At 37.6% G+C, this 23,344-nt stretch overlaps 1 protein-coding gene across 3 annotated transcripts in view; it reads right to left on the bottom strand.

The window, feature by feature from the left end:
- MOXD1 (monooxygenase DBH like 1) overlaps positions 1 to 23,344 on the bottom strand; it is a 112,800-nt gene that overhangs the window by 6,956 nt on the left and 82,500 nt on the right. For 2 of the 3 annotated variants that reach the window (XM_064486695.1, XM_031456341.2), the window contains exons 5-10: positions 13,936 to 14,115; positions 13,550 to 13,652; positions 11,903 to 12,069; positions 10,632 to 10,823; positions 9,030 to 9,089; positions 4,088 to 4,230 (exon numbers count right to left, since the gene is read on the bottom strand). In XM_064486695.1, the coding sequence (XP_064342765.1) occupies positions 4,088 to 4,230; positions 9,030 to 9,089; positions 10,632 to 10,823; positions 11,903 to 12,069; positions 13,550 to 13,652; positions 13,936 to 14,115 (845 nt within the window). The remainder of the gene's footprint in view (positions 1 to 4,087; positions 4,231 to 9,029; positions 9,090 to 10,631; positions 10,824 to 11,902; positions 12,070 to 13,549; positions 13,653 to 13,935; positions 14,116 to 23,344) is intronic. The other variant, XM_031456342.2, reaches the window with a different exon arrangement.

Below are 23,344 nucleotides of genomic sequence, written 5' to 3'. Positions count from 1 at the left end.
TTCCCATTCATCCAAAGACATTGCTGAACTGGGGGAATAGCTATAACCCCAAAATATTATACCCAGCCAAATGCTGTCTACATTTAAATGCAGAAATTTTCAAACATTAAAAAAACACAGGGCATAAGGCATGTGGAAGCCCTTCTTGATCAAGCAACTTTAGGACAAAATCCTGATAAATCAAATTCAAACAACTCAGAAATGCTAAAATCATATAAAGATTAAAGAATATCATTAAATCTATTTAGAAATAGAAGTTGCATTAGATATTGTGAGAATTATGTTTCAGAATTAAGTGTAAAAACCAAAAATCTCAAAAATTATAATATAAATGATAAATATTTGGAGGTACAATAAAGGAGGATGGGAGAAAATGTGAAAGTATGAATGTCCTCATGTTTTATCATCTAAAATTGAAACATGGCATTAAAAAAGTGAGTGCAATGTGTTCATACCTTTTTTGATCTATTTTGTCAACATTTGAGAGCCCCTTTATTATTTCTTCTGGTTAAAAATAACAGTAACATTTATTTAAATTTCAACAATTATTCAATTTTAATTTAGTTTCTTTTCTTCTGATAAATTAAAACAAAATTAAACTGCAATACTTTTGCTTAAAACAGTGCAAAAACAAAATTAAACTGCAATACTTTTGCTTAAAACAGTGCATAAAGCATAACCTTTATATCACTAATCTGTTCATCTTTACGTGAACACCTACATAGAGATGTCTGTAATGACATTCAATTAACATTAGTGTTGTTTGTTTCTAACAGAATTTGAGGTGATTGCCTTTGTCTTTTTTTAAGACCCTTTCCTGCATTATCTAAACTCTTTATAAAAAGCCTGTGTAATTTTTACCCCTTATCAACATAATGTGATTTTTCCTGCAAAGAAAAATAGAAACACTTCTTTTGATTCTTTTTAAGAAAGAACAAATAAGGCAGGAACTTCCCATCATGTAAACCTGACTGGAACTGTGGGGACAGTAGTGAACTGTGGTGCAGCGGAGAATACAAAATTATCTAAACTCATTATCTATTCTGTTATCTGATCTGTGGGAGCTTTTTTGTTTTTCCTTGAGCCTTGCCAGATCTGTAGGAGGCAGAGAAAACCTGCACCCCCACAACAGACAAATCCTGGGACAGGATGTACTGGCCTCTCTTTTCCCACCAATGCATCCTTTCATCCTAGAATTGCTACAGAATGTTTAAAATTAAACCGAGCACCTAACGAATCATTATATTAAAAGTAAAAATATGAGATTCTAGGTCCTATGTTATGTGATATTCCTGTTTAGTACTGGACCCTCAAACCAGATAAGCAATATTCTTATAAGCAAAACAGAAAAAAAAAAAAAAGCACCCAAATCATTTCTCTCTTTCTGATCATTTAGCCAGTTCCTTGTTGGTTTGGCCTTTAACAATATTTATGTCAGTGTGATGGTGAACTAGACTTGAAAGGCTGATTTAAAGTCCAAACATGGATTTTATAACAGAGGCTCTTTTTCACCCATCTTTTTGAAGAGTAAATATATTTAACCATGTAGTTAAATGGTTTTATGTGGGCAATGACATCTCAAAACTGGCCTTGTTCTGGGAAGCAATTCTCCCTGTCTTTCTAAGTGATGAAAAACCCAACTTCAGTATTTCCTGGAGGAGACCAAATGGGTGGACACTGACAGAGCTCTTGGGACACAGGAGGTGAGCATTTCCAGAGGGTTCACACAAGCTGAACACAAATGAAAACAGCTGGACCATGGAACACATCTCATTCATCTTGTAAATACAAAACTTTGAATGTTCATTTGTTTTCAACATTCTCTCAAGCATTCTCTTGATTAGGAAAAGTTTCCAGTCAGTATCTTAAAAATATTCTAAAGGTAAAAAAAGGCTACTTATGTTTTAGAAATAATATCTTAAAAACAAGACTACATCCTAGTATTTTTGGAATGACATTTTATGGGCTGTTTTGATTTTCATTGATATTTTATTTCTTCATTTGCAATACAGTAATTGACTGTGAACAAAAAGACAGAAATATGAGAGACCACAGCACAAACCCCAGCTCTCCCATTTATTATATATTCTATGAGGCTGAACAGACTCTTAATCTCTGTTTCCATTTCCTCCTCTATAACTGGGATTGCAAATACTGCTCTGTTGGAATTGTGTGGCAAAAAAACTAAATGATATCGTGTATGTGAAAATGCTTTGTAAACTACAACCTAATTTACGCCAGTGTTTTATTTGTATTTTAGTAGACACAGACTTCTGGTCTGGTGGTCACTGGGTAGGAACTCAGTAGAATATATCTATGAATAGTGTTTCATTTAAAAAGAAGAGTGTTTTTAGTTCCTAATTTATAATCCCTATAAAATTTTGGAACAAAAAAGTAGACCATAATTATATTCTCCTTCAGATCTGCATTTTACCACATCCTCACTAGGTGTCTTTTTTAATCTCTCCTAAAATACACCTCCTCAAAAATTTATGTGTATATTTTTGCCTAGTTACATCAGTCACTTTCATTTTGAAAAATTCTAATCATTAGAAAATTCTTCCTTATGTTAAAATAAAATCTATGCTCCAAAATTTCCACCAGCCACCCTAATTCTTCTTCGTGGTATTACTAAAAGTGGATAAAATCCTTCTTTCCTACATCAAACTTAACATATGCAAAAGAGAATTTTTAATTTCTTTTCAAACATGTTTCCCGCACCATTCACACATCATTTTCCCTTTACTTTTCTCTCCCTCACTGGCTCGTCTCTCTGCAGAGTATACTCGTATATCTTTCCATGGCTGACTCCCCATCACTTAGGTCTCTGCTCAAACATCACCTCCTGCTATGGACTGAATATTTGTGTCTCCCTCGCCCAGATTCATATGTTGAAATCCTAATGCCCAAGGTGGCAGTATTAGGAGGTGGGGATTTTGGGGGGCTCTGCTCTTATAAATAGGATAAGCTTGAGAAAGCTCCCTGGACCCTCTGCCACATGAGGTCACTGTGAGAAGATGGCTATCTATGAGGAAGTAGGTCTTCACCAGACCCTCAATCTGCCAATACCTTGATCTTGGACTTCCCAGCCTCCAGAACTGTGAGGCAAATCTGTTGTTTATAAGCCGCCCTGTCTATGGAAGTTATAGCAGCCAGCATGGGCCAAGACACCTCCCTACAGAAGCTTTCACCACCCTACTGACAACAGCTACACACTTCCTTCACTGTCTCGATTATGCTCATAACATCTACTAATATCTGAAATTTTATATTTATATTGTTTGCTTTTTAACTGCCCCCCCAACTCTAGCATACAGTCTTGAGGAACGCAAGACTAATTTTATCTTGTTGATTATTTTATCTTCAGTCATTTCTATGATACGCAATTGTACAGAAAGAGTTCACACAGCAGGCCTGAGACAGCCATCCTTAGGAACACCTGCTTAGAAGAGTAACTCTGGCTGGCAGAGGCAACTTAAATGGGCAACAATTTCCTCCACTGACATAAAACTTTCTTTAAACACTAGAAGTAATTTACTGCACCTAGATGTTCTGTATAAGCGATGTAGTTTATGTTGAACACTGCTTTCCTTCTGGGAGTCTTGAATTTTGGTACTTGCTAAGCAGAGGGCAGCCCCCAATAAAAACTCCGGGCACTGAGTCTCTAATGAGTCTCTCCAGTTGCCAACACTTCATACATGTTGTCACAATCTGATGCTGGAGGGATTAAGCACATTCTTTGTGACTCCACTGGGACATGTCTCTTGGAAGCTTGCTCCTGGTTTCCTGTGGATTTTGCCACATGTGCCTTTTCCTCTTGTTCAGTTTTCTTTCCATTATTTCACTGTAATAAATATTAGTCATGAGTCCAACTATATGCTGAATCCTCTAGGTCTTCCTAGAAAACCACTGAACCTGAGAGTAGTCTTGGGGGCCCTGGACATAGCAAGCAAAAAGCTTACTTGGTCTCCCCAGTTGAAAATAATCAAATAGAACAGCACATAAAGGAATTCCACAACATGCTGATGAATCTAGTATGAAAATAAAGCTCAACCTACCCCTACCATGAAATCCATTTACCACTTACGTGACTGGCCTGTAGATCTCCTTAACACCAATGAACTGAAGCTGTTCCATAATGTCTGGAATACTTGCACATCGAGTAAGATTAATTCTTGGGTAATAAAGAAGGTATGAAAGACACATTTCATTCCTGGTGCTTAATCCTCCCTGAAAATGGAGATATTTTATTTAGAAAAGTGTATGTTCCACCGACTCTGACACACAGCACATGAGCCACAAATGGTACTTTCTTCAGATACTGAAAGGTAATAGACCTTAAGGCTGAAAAATAATCACCTAAATGACAATTTGGTTTTTAGAAATATAGTGGCACTTATAAAAGTTAATAAAATTATTTCCATTTCTTTAAAAGTTGCCTTTCTTAAATAACCTAATAATCTCCTCAAAGTTCTGTACGTATGATGTAAACTTCTCACCACAGTGAACATTTCAGAGGATTAGGGGGATGTTTAGTAACATGATACCAATCAGCCAGTTCAATGGAATCTTTGCCTGATTGCACTGAATTTTCTATAATCTTGTTGTCATGTATATAAACATTAGCAGCTGTATACCACGGGGCAGACAGATTTCACATTTGGAATCTAAGTAGTAAATTATCTACTAAAATTAAAAAAGATCAAAGATCCTCAGAAGAACTAAATCTGGAGTTACTATGACATATATCTACAATGTCCAATTTTCAACCAAAGGTTATTAAATAAGAGAAAAACCAGAAAACTATGATCTGTACTCAGGGAAAAAAAGTTGTCAGTAGAAATTGATTGTGAGCAGATATAGACACTGGATTTAGCAAAGACTTAAAAACAGATATACATATGTTTAAAGAGCTAAAGTAAGATGTTCAAATAATTAAAGGTAAATATGTTAAAAATGAGTGAACAAATTAGGAATGACATCAGAGAAAAGAAAACATTAAACAAGGACTGAATAGAAATTCCAGCATTGAAAGATACTGTAACTAAATTTAAAAATCACAGGATGGGCTCAACAGCAACTTGAAATGACAGAGGAAGAGTGAGTAAACTTGAAGACTGAGCAACAGAAATTTTCCAACCCAAAGAATGGAGAGAAAAAAAGACTAAAGAAAGGGAAGACATCTCAGAGGTCTGTAGAACAATATTAAATATTCGAACACACATGTAATTGGAGTTCCAGAATGAGAGGGAAGAGAGAAAAGAGTAGAAAAAAGTTCTTAAAAAAAATGGTGGAAATCCTCCCAAATTGAGTGAAAAACATTGACTTACAGACCCAAGAAGAAGCTCAACAAATGCCAAAGATAATTATGAAGAGAGTCATCCCTAGACACATCACAGTCATATTGCTGGAAGCCAAAGACAAAGAGAAAATCTTGAAAGCAGCAAGAGAAAAATGACACATTGTGTACAGGGGAACAATAATACAGTGGACAACTGACATTTCATCATAAATGACAGACGTAACAAAAAGATATTGGAATTACATATTCAGGTGCTCCAAGAAAAAAAAGATTAACCAAGAATGCTGTACCCAGCAAATCATCTATCCTTGAAAAGTGAAGATGAAAAACTTAGTAGTATCGTTCATAGTTATATGTTAACGTAGTGGCTAGTATGCAATGATTTTACAAACTGTGAAACATAACACCTTGCATTTGCTGTGCAGGGCAGGACTGGGCAAAAGGAGAAGCTGGTCTACAAATGAAGCTGCAACTGACACCACAGTAAATAGATTAAATATGTATCTACCCTTGAGCCAGGATGGCTCTTTAGAGTTGTACCAAATTGTAGGAAGGGAGTTGGTCTTTTGTATCCTCACATCAATGAGTTATTGGCTGTTGGTTGCTCTACTGGGGAGGGTGTAACTTTAAGTGAGTCATTCCCTGATATGGATAGCAATGCCCAGCAAGAGACACAGATGTGAACATATTATCTGATATTTTCAGTGGCTGAGGTTTAGCTGTATTGGCCCTGAAGAGGGAAGGTATGCAGGCAGAGCACCAAAATATATACTAAAATAATCATTTATTGTGTCTGTAGTAAAGTATTTCACGCGAATAAAATTACATACAAGGCATGAGAAAAATAAAGCCAACATCAGTGTACTGACCACCCTCATCTGTAATCCCCCTTTCCCTCATGCTAACCAAAGACATGGTTATCTTAATATTTTGTTTACCATTCTATTGCTTTTCATCACACCTTACTTTCAGTTTATTGATGTATGTATCCCTGAACAGTACATTGTTGAATTTTTGTTTGTTCTTGAACTTTAGATACACATCATACTACATATAGTCTGCTGCAAACTTGCTCTTTTCGATCAACATTATGTTCTTCAGATACATTCATATTAATATAGGTGGCTTCAGTTCATCAATTTTCATAACTATATACTATTCATATATCATATGACATATTATAATGTATTTATTTGTTCTCCTTTTGATAAACAGTTGGAGCTATTCCCAATTTTTTGTTCCTGTGGTATTATATGCTGCTATGAATATTTTATATGTTCCTCTCCTGGAACACTTCCTGCAAAAGTAACCTGAAGGTTAAATCTACATAGAAATGGAAATGAGTAGAGCATGTATGAATCTCCAACTTTAATACATAATGTCGTCTTTCCCCAAAGTGACTTTGTAAATTTACACTGAGCAAGTATGAGGGTTCCGGTTTTAATACACTGGAATTGCAACTTTAAATACTGCCAAACTAGTGGGTACAAAATAATTCTGGTTTACATTCGCATGACCTTGGTTCAAATGAAACTGAGCATCCTTTCATGTTTATTATCTTTTGGGGCTTTTCTTTCTGTGAAATATTTTTATCTTTTGCTCTTTTTTATTGTATGTTTGTCTTACATTCCTGATTTGTAGAATTTATTTTATATGCTGGATACTAATGCTTTGTTTATGTATGTCAAATACATTTTTTCAGTTTAAAACTCTTCTTTTCATTTGCTTAACAGTATTTTTTTTAGTAACCAAAAGTGTTAAGGGAGTCAAATTCATCAATCTTCTAATTTATAGTTTGTGCTTTTTATGTTTTAAGAAGTTCTTACCTACCCCAAAGTCATAAAGTTATAATTATATATTTTCTCTTAACATTTTTAAGATTTGGTTCTTCATACCTTAATATTTAATCTACCTGAAACTGATTTTTTATGTATTATGGGAGATAAAGATGTCATTTTATTTTTGTCATCTGGATACATAATTGTGCCAGTATTCTTTAGTGAAAAGCCCATCCTTTCCCAGTTAGCTGAATGCCATGTCTATTCTAAACCAAGTTTGCCTACAGGGGGTTTGTAAGGTCTGTTTCTGGGTTCCCTGTTCTGTTCCACTGTTCTAACTTTGGACCCCAACCACACTATTAATCACCACAGCTTTAAAATACACCTTCATATCTAGTAGCTTATTTCCCATCTGGTTCTTTTTAGTAGTGTCTTGCTTAGACCCTTTGATTTTTTTATGTAGATTTTATAATCAACTTGCTCTGTGTAAAAGCTAAAACTGTAAAATTTTTAGAAAATTTTTGAAAAAAAGAGAAAACCTTTGGCTAGGTGAAAATTTCTTAGTAAGGACACCAAAACCCCAAACCAAAAAATCTCTCTGATTTTTTTTTTTTTACTGGAATTGTATCAAATTTATAAATCAATTTAGAAAGAAGAATTATCTTTCTTTTACTGAGCTTTTCTATCCATAAACACAATATCTCTTAATTTGTTTAGGTGTTCTTTAATGTCTTGCAATAAAGATTAATAATTTTCTCCATAGAGATACAACACATCTAATGCTAGGTTTTATTTCTATAGAATTTATAGTCTTAAATTGCATTTTCTTCAGGTAGTTTATTGTATACTAAAAATACAATTACTTTTAGATATTATCAATTTGGGGAAGGCTTTTGATGTGGAAAACTATGATATCTGTGAATAATATGTTTTACTTCTGAGCTTCTCACTTTCTGATCTTTATATCTTATTTTTTCTTTCCTATTACAGTATTGAACAGAAATAGTGATATAAAATATCCTTGTCTCCTTCCTAATTTTAAAGAAACACTTCTAGTACTTCACTTAGTTTGATATTGGTTATAGATTTTTCACAGCTAATCTTTATCTGGTTAAGACAATTCTCTCAAATTCCTGGTTTGCTAAATGTCCTTTACCCCCTCTCATGACTGGCAAATTTTATAAATGCTTTTCCTGCCCCTATTGAGGTAACCGTACATCTTTTTCTTTCAATTTCTTAATGTATAATAGTATTAAAACATTTTCTAATGTAAACCATTTTTACACTCCTTAGCTAAGCCCAAATTGGTCCAAACATTACATTTTTATGTAATGCTGGACTTGGTTTGTCAATACTTCGTTAAAGTTACTTCCATCTGCTGCAGGTTGTGGACCTTTCTCATCCTGTCCCTATCAAGTTTGAGTATTAAGATTATGATAACTTCATAAAATGAGTAGGTAGGAGGTGTTTCCCTTTTTCTGCGTTCCCTGGAAGAGACTGAGGAAGGCACGAGTGATTTATTTCTTGAATGTTTGGCAGAACTCCCCAGTAAATCTGTTGGGACCAGATTTCTCTTTGGATCAGAAGCCCTAAGGTCATGGAATTCATTCTTCCTTTTGAAGTCTTGATTCATCTAAGTCCAGACTCATGTGCATGGTCATTAGTGACCACCAGTCTTTTATTAGTATTTGGTGAGGAAAAACTAAAAGACTAAGGATAGCTTTTCATGAAAGAGTCAATAAATCACACTGCAAATATTACCACAGCATCATTAGTTAATCTGATAAAATGCTAAAACAGCTCTGATTTCGCTTTTATGATGTTTCATGTTCAAGACATTCAGGAATTATGCTTCCAAATGGGAATGTTTTTTACCTTTTTCTTCTAAAATCAAAGTTGACTCCTCCCTCTCCACAAATAAATTTTAATAATAATAAAATTCTTCTTACCCAAGTCATCCGGGCTCTATCTTTTGTGTTGTAGCGACACTCAGTAATTAGATTATCTCCCTGAAACATAAAAGTATAAGCTTTCAGATTGGAGTTTCATGCTGTTTTATTTATCTAATACATTTGTAGGCCAACAATTTAATTTGCTACATGAATGGACGCATTAAGTGATTTGATTTACAAGAAGACCTTTCATCTATTACATTCCAGGATTGCTAGTACAATAAGCAAGTAAACACAAAAATAAGGCTCTCTTTGATCCAGCCAGACTCTACCATGTTCTAGCTGCATGACCTTAGGTAAGGAAATGAATCATCTGGGCACAATGTATTCATCTAAAAAATAATGATAAAAATAGCACTTATCTTGCACAGCTGTTGTGAGGAGATGAAATGACATTACACACAATTAGTTCTTAGTGCAGATTAAACACTTCATAAATGTTAGCCACAGATACTAGTTACTGTGATTATTTTCTCATTTACGTTATTTCTTCAAAGGTCTTTAATCAGGTCTTTATTTCTTTAAAACAGAATTGTGAAGCAAATTACTAGTAATTTTTTCCTCTGTACTTTCCAACCTCTTAACACATCAGCACCTAAAGGAAATAATTTTTTATGGCTCTCCAATCAGGTAAATAGACAGCAACTCATGGACCAGAATGAGCACTGGGTAATGGTCACCAGATCTGTCCTCCCTGCTTGGCTATTCAGAGAGCTCAGGGATCAATACTTCAATATATTTATACCCTGCTCACGGCACACCAGTTGAGGGGCTCTGGAGATAACCCAGTATAACTGGTTGGAGAGCCCAAAGACAACACCATAAAATACAGTGTCGTCCTTAAGAATCTTGAGATCACTGTTTCTCAAACTTCATCTTTCTATTCTCAGGATGTATGAGGGAATTTCTGCATGAAGAGAAGATATTGCTGTTATTCTCATTTCATAAATATTGAAGTATCTGATTTTTAAGAAGAGAGTAAGAGTAGGAATTCATATAATTATTGAGCCTGATGATCATGGAATAAAAAATTGGACAAGATGAAGCATCAAAAAAATTTCAATCCATCATTATTATAAGGCATAAGATTCTCTTCTGTGTCCTTCTACCATAACCCTAAGTATTGCTGCAAGCTAGATCACACACGATAGTATAATTAACTATATCCAAATACCATCATCAAATGAAAGAATTACCTTATATTTATTTTTACTGAAATGAAACCTCCAAAAACTATCCTATGGTGCAAGCAAACTTCTGATCTTACCAGAACTGCAACCCAAAGCATTGTTAACTGGGGAATTAAGTGGAAAAAAAAAATGATGTTGAGTGCTCAAAACCCAAGTTTTCATTTTCTTTTTAAGTCAACAACTTGAGTTGCCCCTGGGAATAGTAAAAAAAGAAAAAAAAAAGAGTTTCAATTTTGGAAAACAGATCAAACACATTCCATCTGGGTTGTGCAACAGCCATGGTGGGTGGCTCTGAGGATAAGGATACAAGAAGCGATTCATTTCACCAGGAGAAACCTGGCTCATTCTCAGCAGATAGATGTCTCACGACTTTGATAACCGTCAGTGAAAAAGAACAAAACATTCATACTGGTAAGATTGTTTGCTCTTCCTTTAGATACTGAAACTCCTGGAAATTGAAGTCAAAATTGTCATCATAGGCGAGTAGTCTCATTTCCTCCCCTTTGCGAAAATGACGCAGCCTGATGCCCCTGCCCGCCAGGTGAGCGTGGAGCAGGACAGCAAACACGTGGATGCCACTTGGCTTTTCGGCTTCCAGAGCCTACGGGGGACACATGGGAAGACCTGATCAGTCCACACAAGTGCATGTTCAGACAGTTCACCTTACAACAGACTTGGAGGAGCAACTGAGAAGAAAAGCCAATGCAATTTAAGTGAATGCATGAGCCGCCAGACATTTTGAATTTGGATTTTTCCTGACTTATTCCTAGCAGTGTTATCTTTGTGAAGCAATATTTGCCAGGAGAAAACAGAGGGAATTCATGCTTGCTGAGGACCAACTGGACCACTCTTAAATATTATCTTTCTTTTCCCTTCTTTTAGGAGGAAAGGATGCAGTCAAAACTCCAGGCAAGAAGATTCCAGTATGTTCATAGCTTGCAAACTGAAACTCTTACAAGGACAATTCATTCCTACTTTTCAAGATACGAAAACTGAAATGGGAAAGTCAAATTAATGAATTGCTCATGATTCCACGTCTAGTAAATGATATCATGGCAATTTAACTCATGGTCTAAATAACTCAGAAGAGTATAATCTTTCTACTCTACCAGTCTTCCATACTATATACAACCCAATATTCTATTAATTCATGAAGAATATGATCCATGTTGAAATACTTTCATTCAAGAAAAAGGAACTATAAATGGAAGCAGCCATTATTAAACACTTACATATGGTTTTCTCTTATTCAATATGTATTTTTATATTAGATATTCTTGCTTGTTGGTTAAAGAAGGGAAATAATCTATAAAAGCAGAGGAAAGGAGAAAAAATGAAAAGGAATCATGGAAAAAACAAATATGAATAAAAGATAAAGTTGAGAGAGGAAAAGGGACTATACAAACAAAGGTGGAAGCTGCAAAACATAAGATGAAGTGTCCAATATGAAACAAACAAAGGAGACAGAATGTGGGAAAGAAAACACCCTGAAAGTTTTTCTTGTTTTCAGATTCCACTCCTGTGACCTTCAAGATTTAAGAAAGCAATAAAGGTCTGGCTAAAATTGTAAATAATTGTTTTACACCATGACAACAAAAATTAATGGTAAACAAACATGGAATTTTCCAAACATCGTTTTCTGAGAACATAGATTAATCTGGAAACTTCAAAGCAGCATACCTCTTCCAGGCATTCCAGCGTGCAGTGACCCTCAGACCGGAACTCAGGCAGGCCTGGAGGGATGGTATGGAAGAGGCTCACCCAGAGGCCAGCCTCAATCACCCCGGCATCGTATTTCCTTATATCTGTCGTGTGAAATAACCTCAGTCCAGAATTATCTATTAAGCCTGGAACAAGACCATTTAAACAAGAACAATTAAAAATGAGTCTGAGTTCCTAAAAAAGAAAACGTTTTTTCCATATTCAGTTGAAATGGATTCATTAATTTTCCTCAAAAATCTCACAAGAGAAAGGAATACAAGCAAAGGTTAACGGAAGGCAATGCTCAGCTTCACAACGAGGAATTGAAAGGTGAGGCACGTACGGTCTGCAGCCCTTTCTGACTAGCACGGCACACCGCGGGAGAAACGCTTGTGTGGCCTAGCCGACACATTCCACAATTACCTAACGGAAGGGAAATTCTAAAGTCATTCACTGGAATACAGAGGACTTCAACAAAAGTTCATTTTATATTGTTTTGTGACAAAGTCTAGTAACATTTACGTAAAGGTGAAAACCCCTTGGTCTAGAAACCATCTGCTGATGGAGAAAAGTACTAATGATTAACTTTCTTTATAGTTTATCACCATTCTTTTAATAACTCAACAGTCATTTAATCAACAGACAATTACTAAGAATCTATTATGTGAACAGCATTACAGTAGGCACTGTGGGAATGAACGATGAATAAGACACATTTCTTGTTGTGACACAGTTATCATAAGGAAGGAGGATATGGGCCTGAAACACTTCATAAATCCAGACTATCCACTTTGAATTAATTGGCTTCTTTCTGCAGTGGTGACTTACCCATATGTGACCACTGAATTGGCCCTTTGGATCAATTAGCATATATGTTGTAATTCTGTATTGTTGTGATTATTTTATTGTTTCTCTTTCCCACTATACTACAGTGTCCACGAGGGTGGGGACAGTATCTGCTTTTCACTCACATTATATTGCTAAGCACAGATCCAGCACATCATTGGTGCTCAGTATTTGTTGAATAATTACACAAATTTGTGTAAAATAATAACTTGAGTTGCTTCTGTTGATAATTTCATATTGAATCTTTGAATTTTTTGGCTTTGGAATATTACCTAAGTAAATTCAGAAACCAAATGTAAATAGCCCTCTTCAATTCAGTATCATATTACCAGTGTCATTGCATAAGTGTTTTTGAATATATTTATGGTTTACCTATCACATGACAAAGGCTTAATATTTTCTGTGTGATGAATGGTAGTTTTTCATATATGAATTTAGAAAGATGTTTCATAAGCACAGTGTATTAGGAATTAATTTACATCATAAAGGGAAAAGTCTATTATTCTACCTCCTAGTAAGCAGTATGCAAATGACTTTTGAAAATTAGTGGCCACATGTGCCCATCTGCCTGGCTTAGCATTGGTTAGTGACTGCTGTCCCAGTGTAATTATTAACAGTGCCCTCTTTACTCTAAAAAGAAGCCTAATTTGGATGACAAATGTATAGGTAAACTCTAACATTGTATGCTATTTTATTTTAAGTCTAACTCTTTTAAAATCAAGGAAAGAGTTACAAAACTTTTAAGAAATCATAGGCAGAATATATGGAGAACACACTCACCTTCCTTATATGTCGGATTGTCATAATGGACTTCCAGAAGCACATAATGAGGATCTAATGGAGTGCCGAGGGATAATCCAACATGAGGTGGATAGGAAAAACCCTAAACAAGCAAAATTCCATGACACAGTGTCCCATGCAAGTCCCTGAGAGCGGTATTCCACTAAAAAACTAACCATTCTTAATGATATTTCAACATTCTGCAACTCCATTAATCTATAGATGATCAAATAAGATGGCTTAAGGAAAGAATTATTTCCTAGGGAAAGAAAAATAAGTCATCCTTATCTCAAAAATAATGTATAGAGCTTTACTTGTAAGTATCAGAATCGTAGGGTGAAAATGCTCAATTGACTTTTTTACATCTCTGTAGTCACTGGCCCCACCTCTCCACCAATGGCCCAGGCAAAAATGACGGTCTCGCAGGTGAGGAAGGCGTCGGGCATGTTAGGGTGGTAGCACTCGTGGCCGAAGTCCATAACGCTGTCACTGAAGTTGCTGCTGCACTGATAGAGCAGGATGTGATGGACCAGACTCTCGTGGCCTCTCTGGATCACAGGCTCAACCTAGACCGGCACAGGGGGAATGCGGTGAACAGAATCACCCTACAGCATGGAACTAGCATATGTGGTTATCACTTTCTCAAAGGAATAATCTTCTCAATTATGTAAAGGTTATGCGTTTTAAGCATAATTTGTTCTGGAGATGATGACAATGATGCTGATGGTGCCGAGGACAATGGCAACAGCAAAGATGAGATTACCATTTACTCCTCCAAGAATCACAGGACTTTACTAATCTGCTGTTTACTTCTTAAACTCACTGTTGTTTCCCTTCCTGTTCTGCACAGCCACTGTTTCAAAACTTGCTTGCTCTCTTCCAGGCTTTACTTTGCCCTGGGGCTTACTCGCTTTCTTTCTTTCACGTAGGAAAAAAAAAAAAATCACACAGGCTAAATGCATTCAGTCTCTCTCTCTTCCACCTCAAAATGTTATCTTTACCCATCCCTACTGGAGGTGATAGATGCATCATTCACCAATATCTACTTACCTACCTATCATCTATCTGTATGGTGCTGAGCATAGTATTAGGCACAAAGAAGGGCTCAATAAAGTATATTTTTATTTTGGTGATTAAAATTAAATTATCATAAAAATTTTACCATTAGAATTTGAGAGAGGAAAAATACTGTAGTGATGTGCTCCTGTGCCACTGTTCAAATGAGAAGGAAACCTAGAAACCAGTGAAAATAGAAGGAGTGGTGAAGTTGGTCCTAATATTGAAAGCGTGATCCAGGTGATTATGTGATTATGTTCCTTCCACTGTCCCTTCTCTAAGTTCCCTTCCGAACACTTGCTCACTTTGGTCCAGGAACTCAGAATGAGCTAAGCACATCCTAACATCCCAAAGCCTTATAATTTGCTCAGATAGGCTACAGGTGTTGCCATTGGTTACAAGGTTCGAACCTTCTGTTCCTCTGACAACGAAGCTCTGGTGTGTTCCTAAATTTCCAAGAGTTTAGCTGTCTTAGAGGGAGGTCATCCACTCTTTGGCCTTTAGCCCTCGGATGCAAACAATGCATTTTAAAAAACCTTGCTTTAAACAGGCATGGAAAAGATAAAGTGTTTTCAGCTATTTTCTCCTAAGTCTTTCCATTTTGATTTTCTATATAGTTTGCCTTTTTTTTTTCAAAATAGGAAAATCTAAGCAGCCACCGAGGGAAGAGGTAGCTAGTGGGTAGAGGTCTGAATGGGCAGCCAGGGGTTGGAGTTTTTAAATCCAGCTTTCTCTTGTGTTGCATAGTGAGTCATGCCACACCTAATCCACGTGTGCATTTTTAACATCATATTCACAGAAGACGACATCGCACATGGCTCTGTTTGCACTTGTCTCGCCTCTGAAGGATTGTATGCCCTGAAGACACAAACTATTTTCTATTTTGCTTGAAAATGACAGTTATTGTTCAAGCTTGGCTGCATAATACATAACAAGTACACAGAAGGGCAGTCTAGGATTTCTGCGAAATTTTAGTTTCCACATCTAGTTTGAGCTTTATTGTGAGACTTTACTTATTTGGGCACCAAAGTACGCCAAGGCGGGCACACTATGCCCACAGTGAACCATTCAGGCACATGTGAGATTTTTGCTAATTGCCTTCTAAGTTCAGGGAGAACATACAGGCTGTACTGAGCTCTTCAAGGTAGGTCCTGGGCAGGAGGCGTCAGGCAGCTACAGAAACTAGAGCTCTTCATCCAGGCACAGCAAGAGGGCATTAAGAGAGGGTGGGTGCGGAGTTGAGTGATGCTGGGTAGTGTCTCTCTTAAAGGAGCTTCAAATAAACGTCTTAAAAAAAAAAAAAAAACTTTAAGAACAAGTGCTTTTTTCCCCCTACTTTTTTAGCATTTTTGAAGTATAGTTGATTTACAATGCTGTGTTAGTTTCCAGTATACAGCACAGCGATTCAGTTATACATATATATATATATATATATATATATCCTTTGCATTTTAGGTTACTACAAGCCATTGAATATAGTTCCCTGTGCTATACAGTAGGACCTTGTTGTTCACCTGTTCTGTACATGGTAGTTTGTATCTGCCAATTCCAAACTCCCAATTTATCCCTCCCTCCCTTCCACTCCCCCCCGTAACCAGAAGTTTGTTTTCCAAGTCTGTGAGTCTCCTTCTGTTCTGCAGATGAGTTCGTGTCATTTTTTAAGATTCTACATCTGAGTGATATCACATGATATTTGTCCTTCTCTGTAGGACAAATTTTTTATGTCTAAAGGAAGTGCTAAAATCAATGCCAAGTCGCCAAGCTGACAAGGCACTCTAGGTACAATAATAGTAACATCTGTCTTTTACTTAGCACCTACTATCTGCCAGCCACTCTTGAGTCATTAGACATCTTTCATTTAATATTTACAACAGTTCTGTAAGGTAAATGTTATTGTCTCCATTTTACAAATGAGACAACTGACACTCAGAGGATTAGACAGCGAGTCCTAAGTACCGTGGCTAGGAGGTGGTAGATGGGGATTTAAAACTAGGCTGGTCTGTCTCACAAGGTCAGGACTCTTCTGACTGCAACACATTCTTGGAGGAAGATATGTTGGAGACGCACCAATGACCTTGGAAGTTGCTGCCAGTGTGCGGGAGGATGAAAGTTTTCACACAAGGCAAGTTGCCGATGGCTGTCAGCAATGAGGGTGATGACAGCACGCAGCCAATGCCAGGAGGCACTTTTGGAGCCACTACCAAGAATCTCCGTGCAGCACTGCCATCCAGGGAGCAGTGCCAGACGGGGAGTGGTACGCCTGGGGAGTATCCTGCCCTCCTGGCCACCCAGATCATGTGCCCTTGGCCACTGGGGAGAAGAGAGACCCGTGGCCTGTAACTATGCTCTCTCTTAAGGAAGGCAAATACCAAGGTCGCTCCTCGAAACTTAAACGAAGGCTTCAAGGAGAATTAAATTGTAACCCAATCTCCAGACTACAGACTGATAGTACAGCCTAGAAAATGAGGATTTCTGGACAAAAATCCACTCCTAAAATGACATGGAAACTTTCCACATTCAAACCTAGGTGCTGACCATAGGAAAATATAAGAAGCTTTGGAAGAAGTGAATCCCTTAGAAAAGTAATTGTTTTTGCTATTGTGAGATGAAAGAGACAAAGTAAGAAAGAGAAGCGCCTGAGAATGTTATAAAGAGATTACTACAGTAAGAGGACGTAGATGCGGGAGAAGAAATGGATTATCAGACTCCTGAAAATAGGTGAATTTCTTGATACAGAATTTTATGATGATCAAGGAGGTTGATTGAGACACTAAGAATGTTCCTGTGGATGGGAATAACCAGTTTAGAGCAGGGCACAAGTTCCAGGGAATGGGAGCACCTTGATTAGAGCGGGCCAGGGCCACTGGCTCCCAGTACCCAACATAGAGAAGAATTTCCCACAAAGCTTCCTGGCATGCTCATGGAGCTGAGTGATGCCAACGCCCTGCTACCTATCCCTAAATGACAGCCACATGTTCTCTTCTGCTGCTACGACCAGTGCCACAAACACTGAAGCAGTCACAGGGTGCATGGTTTCCCCACTGTTGTGACATTCTTCTTCACCCCGAGTAAGGCTGAGGAAGAGACTGGCAAGCACCATCTGAGGAAGGAGAGAGGCGCACAAGGGCTCCATGACCCACACTGCTTGCTGACTGAATGCAAGCATTAATCACTCGTCTTTCTTGTGCACTTGGTAACGGTCCACAGGAAAGACCTTCCCTTTTGCATCGCTGCCTTCTTTGAAACAATGGTGGAGTTAATACATTTTAGTATTCAAATATTTCTGAGACAAGTAAGGCTGTAATGAATCTGAGCTATAAGAGGCAGCATTTAAAAAGGATTTCCTATCTTGGTTACTACTTCATAGATGTCACATTATTATCACAATCAAAACAAGAATGCCAAAAGTTGCCTCTATTCAGAAAAATATTAAAATAATAGGAATTGTCAAAGAGGGTCATGGCATTATAAAGTATACAGATATAGATAAATTGATATTCCTGAGACTGCAATGAACATTTTATTAAATTTTGCTTTAGGTAGACTATCCGGTGGCAAAAAAAATAAATACAAAGAAATATTTTTTTTAAATGCCTGTCGTGGGGAAGTGCAGTGGTAGATCGCATGCTTAGCATGCACAAGGTCATGGGTTCGATCCCCAGTTCCTCTAGTAAATAAATAAATAATAATAATAAATAAACCTAATTACCGCCCCCCCCCCCAGAAAAACAAAACAAAACAAAAATGCCTATGAAAGTGGGTGGCAATGATACACACACCTGATGCCATATCAAACTGTGTTATTGATCACAGTGTTCATGTGCACAGGTAGGATTTACAGATCTAGGCAGATGACAGGTCTGCACGCCCACTTTCATACATAACAGAGGCTGGGCAAGGATGGTCTGGCAGCTGTGGGTTATCTGTTAGCCTGGTGCATAGTAAGGGAACAGCCCAGGAACCAAAACACAGATAAAAAGAGAGAGAGACTTCAACTTGAAGGATTTTGGAGAGGAAAAAAGTCCCCCCCTTAGTTCAAGAAACTGGAACTTTAGGGGTACTCTTGAGAGGACTTAGCATTAAAAAAGAGAAGGAATAAATAAAGAGCTTCTAAATAAGCATAGCCAAGACCAAGGTGGAAATTAACAGCGACCATAAAACTGAAACTGGACATTGAAAAGCCCCAAATATTTATACTGTTCCTTGTGACTCCATCTTCTCTCACCCTCTTTAACCAGGTCAAAGCACAGTCCCTGCCACACAGACTGCTAGTAACTACTTGCTGAGTGGAAACGAAGTGAATACTATCTTTTCCGTGAAGACAACAACGAGGAGGCTGAGTCATCAAATGCACTGCCTCCGAATTTCCTGATTGTCTCAACTCCAGTGACCCACACTGCACCCCACTTCACCATCCCAATCCTGTTGTCCTGCCTTGTACTCAATCACCCAGGACTGCGCTCCATTTGAAACTCTCTCGCCCTCTTTCCTGCTCTTTAAGTGCCTTCACATCTTTCCAGTCACTCAACCCATCACTTTTCCCCCGGAGGCCACTTGAACCACTTACTCACGAGCCCCTCACAATTGACTCGGATACTTAAAACTGTGGGTCAGTCCCATATCCTGCTCCTTCTGATCCACCACATACGATACCAGAGATAATTTCACAACGTTCATAAAAGATCTCAAAATTCATGATTTGCACTATTGCCTCCATGCATCAATCTTTCTTTATTTTGCTGTGTGTTCTGTTCCTTGGCTATGGATGGGCATCACGTGTTCAGTGCTTGGCATAAGTTCCAGGGGATGGGAGCACTTTGTTCCCATTGAAAACCTTTAAAAATCTACGGATACCTCCTAAGCAGCACTCAGTCAGTGGCTCAATTGCTTTAGTAACAATTATTTGGGTAAGAATTTCTATCTACTCTGTAGTTGCAAGAGGGCAGAGCTAGGGATGAAATTTGACACAAAGGACACAATATGATTAAAAAGTCTAAAATAACAGCAACCCATTCTATGTATTCAAAAATGTATAAAAATTATGTTAAGTAATAAAATGATCCAAAGAATCTCACTTGGTGTCATCTTAGTCTATAGGACAGAATAAGATGGGGGATAAGACACACACACACAATAAAACCTTCTAAGCATCTCAGAATTCCATAGAACTTTGAATCAAGCCCCTACATCTGAACCAGAAGTAACATCTTAGAGGACATGTATGCTATCTTTCTGCCACTGAAGGTGGTGGGTCCTTGAGACACCTGTCCCTGCCTGTGGGTCTCCTTTTAGCGACACCTGTTGTGGAGCAGATTCAGTTCCAGAAGGACTTCTCCACAAAGCCATTGAGTATTGGCAAACTTAAGAATGCACATGTTTTCACAACTTTTAAATACCAATCACCTCAACAATAGCACTGGCAGAAAGATAGATATATTGCTTAATTCCCTTATTCTGGGTTGAGCAGTGTTCTTCCAAAATGTCCTCCTGGAACCTCAGCATACAACTTTATTTGGAAATAGGGTTTTTGCAGATGTAATTAGTTAAGATGAGTTTACACTGGCTTAGAGTGGGTCCTAAATTCAATGACTCAATGACTAGTGTCTTTACAGAAGAGAGAGGAGGAGATTGTGGCTCAGACACACACACACACACACACACACACACACACACACACACACACAAAGATGGTCATGCAAAGACAGAGGCAGAGATAGGAATCAAGTTGCCACACCAAGCAGTGCCAGAAACCATCAGAAGCAGAGAGAGCCAAGGAAGCATTCTCCCCTAGAGCCTTCTGAGAAAGCATGTCCCTGCCAATGCCTTGATTTTGGACTTCTGGTTGCCAGAGCTCTGAGAGAACAAATTTCTGCTGTTTCAAGGTACCCAACTTGTGGTCATTTACTATGGCAGCTCTGGGAATCTAATACATCCTCTAATCTCAATTTTGTAATCAAAAACGAACAATTTGCAGATTTGTTTATACCCAGGTCATGGTTGTTTCGGTATTTGTGACATAAACTTGTCACGAATATACCTTGTTTCCTCTTATTTGAATAAAGTCTGTAGATTAGTTAATAACATTGTATTAAGGTTAATTTCCTGGTTTTGACAATCCAACTAAGGAAATGCAGGATGTTAGCATTTAGGGAACTCTGTACTATTTTTACAACTCTTCCTGTAAGTCTGAAATTATTTCAAAATACAAAGTGCAAAAAAACCCCTCATTATCTATACTAAATATATGTGTTATCTTGTTTCATTTTTATTTGTGGAGGGTGAAAAAATGGGAGAAGAAATGCCCCTCTTGACTTGTCTGAGTATACTGCGCTCAGTCAGGAAAACAGGAGGTTGTTACAGCTCTTAGGAGCAATTTTCCTATACTTACTCTTCCAAGTCTACCCATTTAAGATGTGGCTTGTTGAAACATGAGTGGAACACAGCTCTCCGAAACCAACTTGTAATTCCACAAATTGAAAATTTAAACAAAAGGAAAGAGGTGATGGGTGGAATCTGTAATGAGCTAGAAAGTCTGTAAATCCCCATCACTTTTCTTCCTGCCCGTTCTTGTTCCTGGCATCCTGCTTTACATACCTACCCGAGGCACAGGTTGCTGTCCATGTAACAGCCGGCAAACCATCTCTGACAAAGGTTATCCAAAGGGCAGCAGGCTCAAAAAGCAATGCTGCCTAAGAGGACATTTCACCAGAAGCAATGTAGGTAGATGATTATGTGGTCACGTGACTGTGGTAGCACAGGGGTATCCGCTCTCCCTTCCCCTTTCTCCCTCTATCTTCACCCTAATGAGGAGAGCTCTTTTAGAATGACAATGCATCCCACTTTAAAAAGGCAACCAAATTAAGCAAAAGAATGCTATCACTGTCCCACAGGTCAACTATGAGAAAGGTCAGGGTTCAAAGCAAAATCTGACTTGCTGATATGGTGTCAAGGAGCCACAGCTTGAATGGACTTGGCAGCTAAAGCTCAGGAAGTCATGGTCAAATTGGATGAAAATAAATAAAAGAAATGAAGAAAAGGGAAAAACTGAGGGAGAAGACTTCTGGGAAATAATTCACCCTCTACTGCAATCCTGAATTCTCATAGGAACAATCGTCTTCATGCATGCCCAGGGACAGATACCCAATCCATCCATCTTTTCTTGGGGTTTTCAAACCATGAAAAAGAACCCATTGCCCTCTAGAAGGTGGAGACTGTAGAAGAAGCCAGCATGTAGTGAGATACAATAAAGTCAGCACACAGAAAATTACCAAAGACAAGACCGTCCTGGCAGAGTTTCAATACTTAACTTAAGCTGTTCCTGAAACCAGCTGCATCTCTGCCATTCTGTGCCTTCTTTATTCAGATTTTCCTCTTATTTCATAAGTCAGTACATTCCTTTCTATTTCCTAAGCTAGTTCAGGTTAGGTTTCTGTTACTTGCAACCAACAGTCCTGCTTAATAATCACATAAGTAACTATATATCATCAGTTCATCAATATGTGTGTGCATTTATGTATGTGCTATCTGAAAATATCTCTTTTTTTCTCTTAGGTAACTGGCCACATGAAATTACTTTGCTTTTGTTTTACTCTTTCATTTTATTTATTATTCTTAATTGGATCTGGATAAGCTAATAACAAAATTACTTCAATGAAATGCCCTTGAAAGGCAATATTGGGGAAAAAAGTCATCCCCTCTAAGATACATAAATGTCTCTCTCCCTTGCTTACTGATTCCTGAAATTCCACACAGACATTTACTATTAAGGCTGTTTTACTTGGTGAATATGGAAGTACCCTTGAGAGAGGTAAAATATGACCTCCAGTTACTTATTTATGAATGTGAATTAATTATGTACTTTTGCCAAACACTTCAAGAATATTAAAAAAAAACCCAGAAAATTACCTTTAAGAAAGTTTGTAACACAGCATGCTTATTGTACATATCGTTCTTTGAATTTTTAATAGATTATTCATGAACTCTAAGGTAGCTTCTGGCCCTATATTTATATATTAATTTTTGGTTAACTGAGATATTTAATCAACTGGAGACCAACTAGCTACTCTAAGAAAATTTAAAATAACACATATATGGCCAGCAAGGAGAGGTGGAAAGACCTGGAGGTCTGGAGACCAAGTTCACCTCCTCGCTGTGGAGGTCACCAACCAGCTATGTGACACAACCTTGAGCAAGTCACATCACACTAGCTCTGACTTTCCATCAGGCTCTAAGGCTTTAGTTTATATAGAGACTAGACAAATAAATATAAATATTATATTCATTTAATCCTCAAAACAATCTAATGTGCTTAGGTAGTAGAATTATCACACATTTTATAGAAATGGAAAATAAAATGCATATAAATTAAGAAATTGCCCAAGTGTCAGAGTCCTGATCTGACCTCTGGTGGCCTGGATTGGGATTCGATTCAGTGTTCCTAGCCACCACACTGATGTACTGGCTTCTTTATTGGCAGGGCAGGAGATGGGATAGTGTCTGTGCTCCACCAAGGGCATTTTAGGTCCCTGTAGCCTTCTCTGTGTACCCATCATCCAGGTTCTGGTGCCTAATTTCTAATTACTTGCACCTGAGACTTTCCTCAGAGGTGCCATCTCGAACTCATTTTGTGAAGAGCAGGAAGTGCCAGAAAATGCACATTCCTCTAGGATAGGTGACAAGCAAAAGTGTATCAATATCCAACTGTCTTGTGTCAAATGGGACAACTCAAAACATGCTTTA

The sequence above is a fragment of the Camelus dromedarius genome, chromosome 6 (assembly GCF_036321535.1).
Source record: "Camelus dromedarius isolate mCamDro1 chromosome 6, mCamDro1.pat, whole genome shotgun sequence".
Taxonomy (NCBI): Eukaryota; Metazoa; Chordata; class Mammalia; order Artiodactyla; family Camelidae; genus Camelus; species Camelus dromedarius.
The sequence above is the reverse complement of the archived record's forward strand: the minus strand, read 5'-3'. Positions and strand labels throughout refer to the sequence as shown.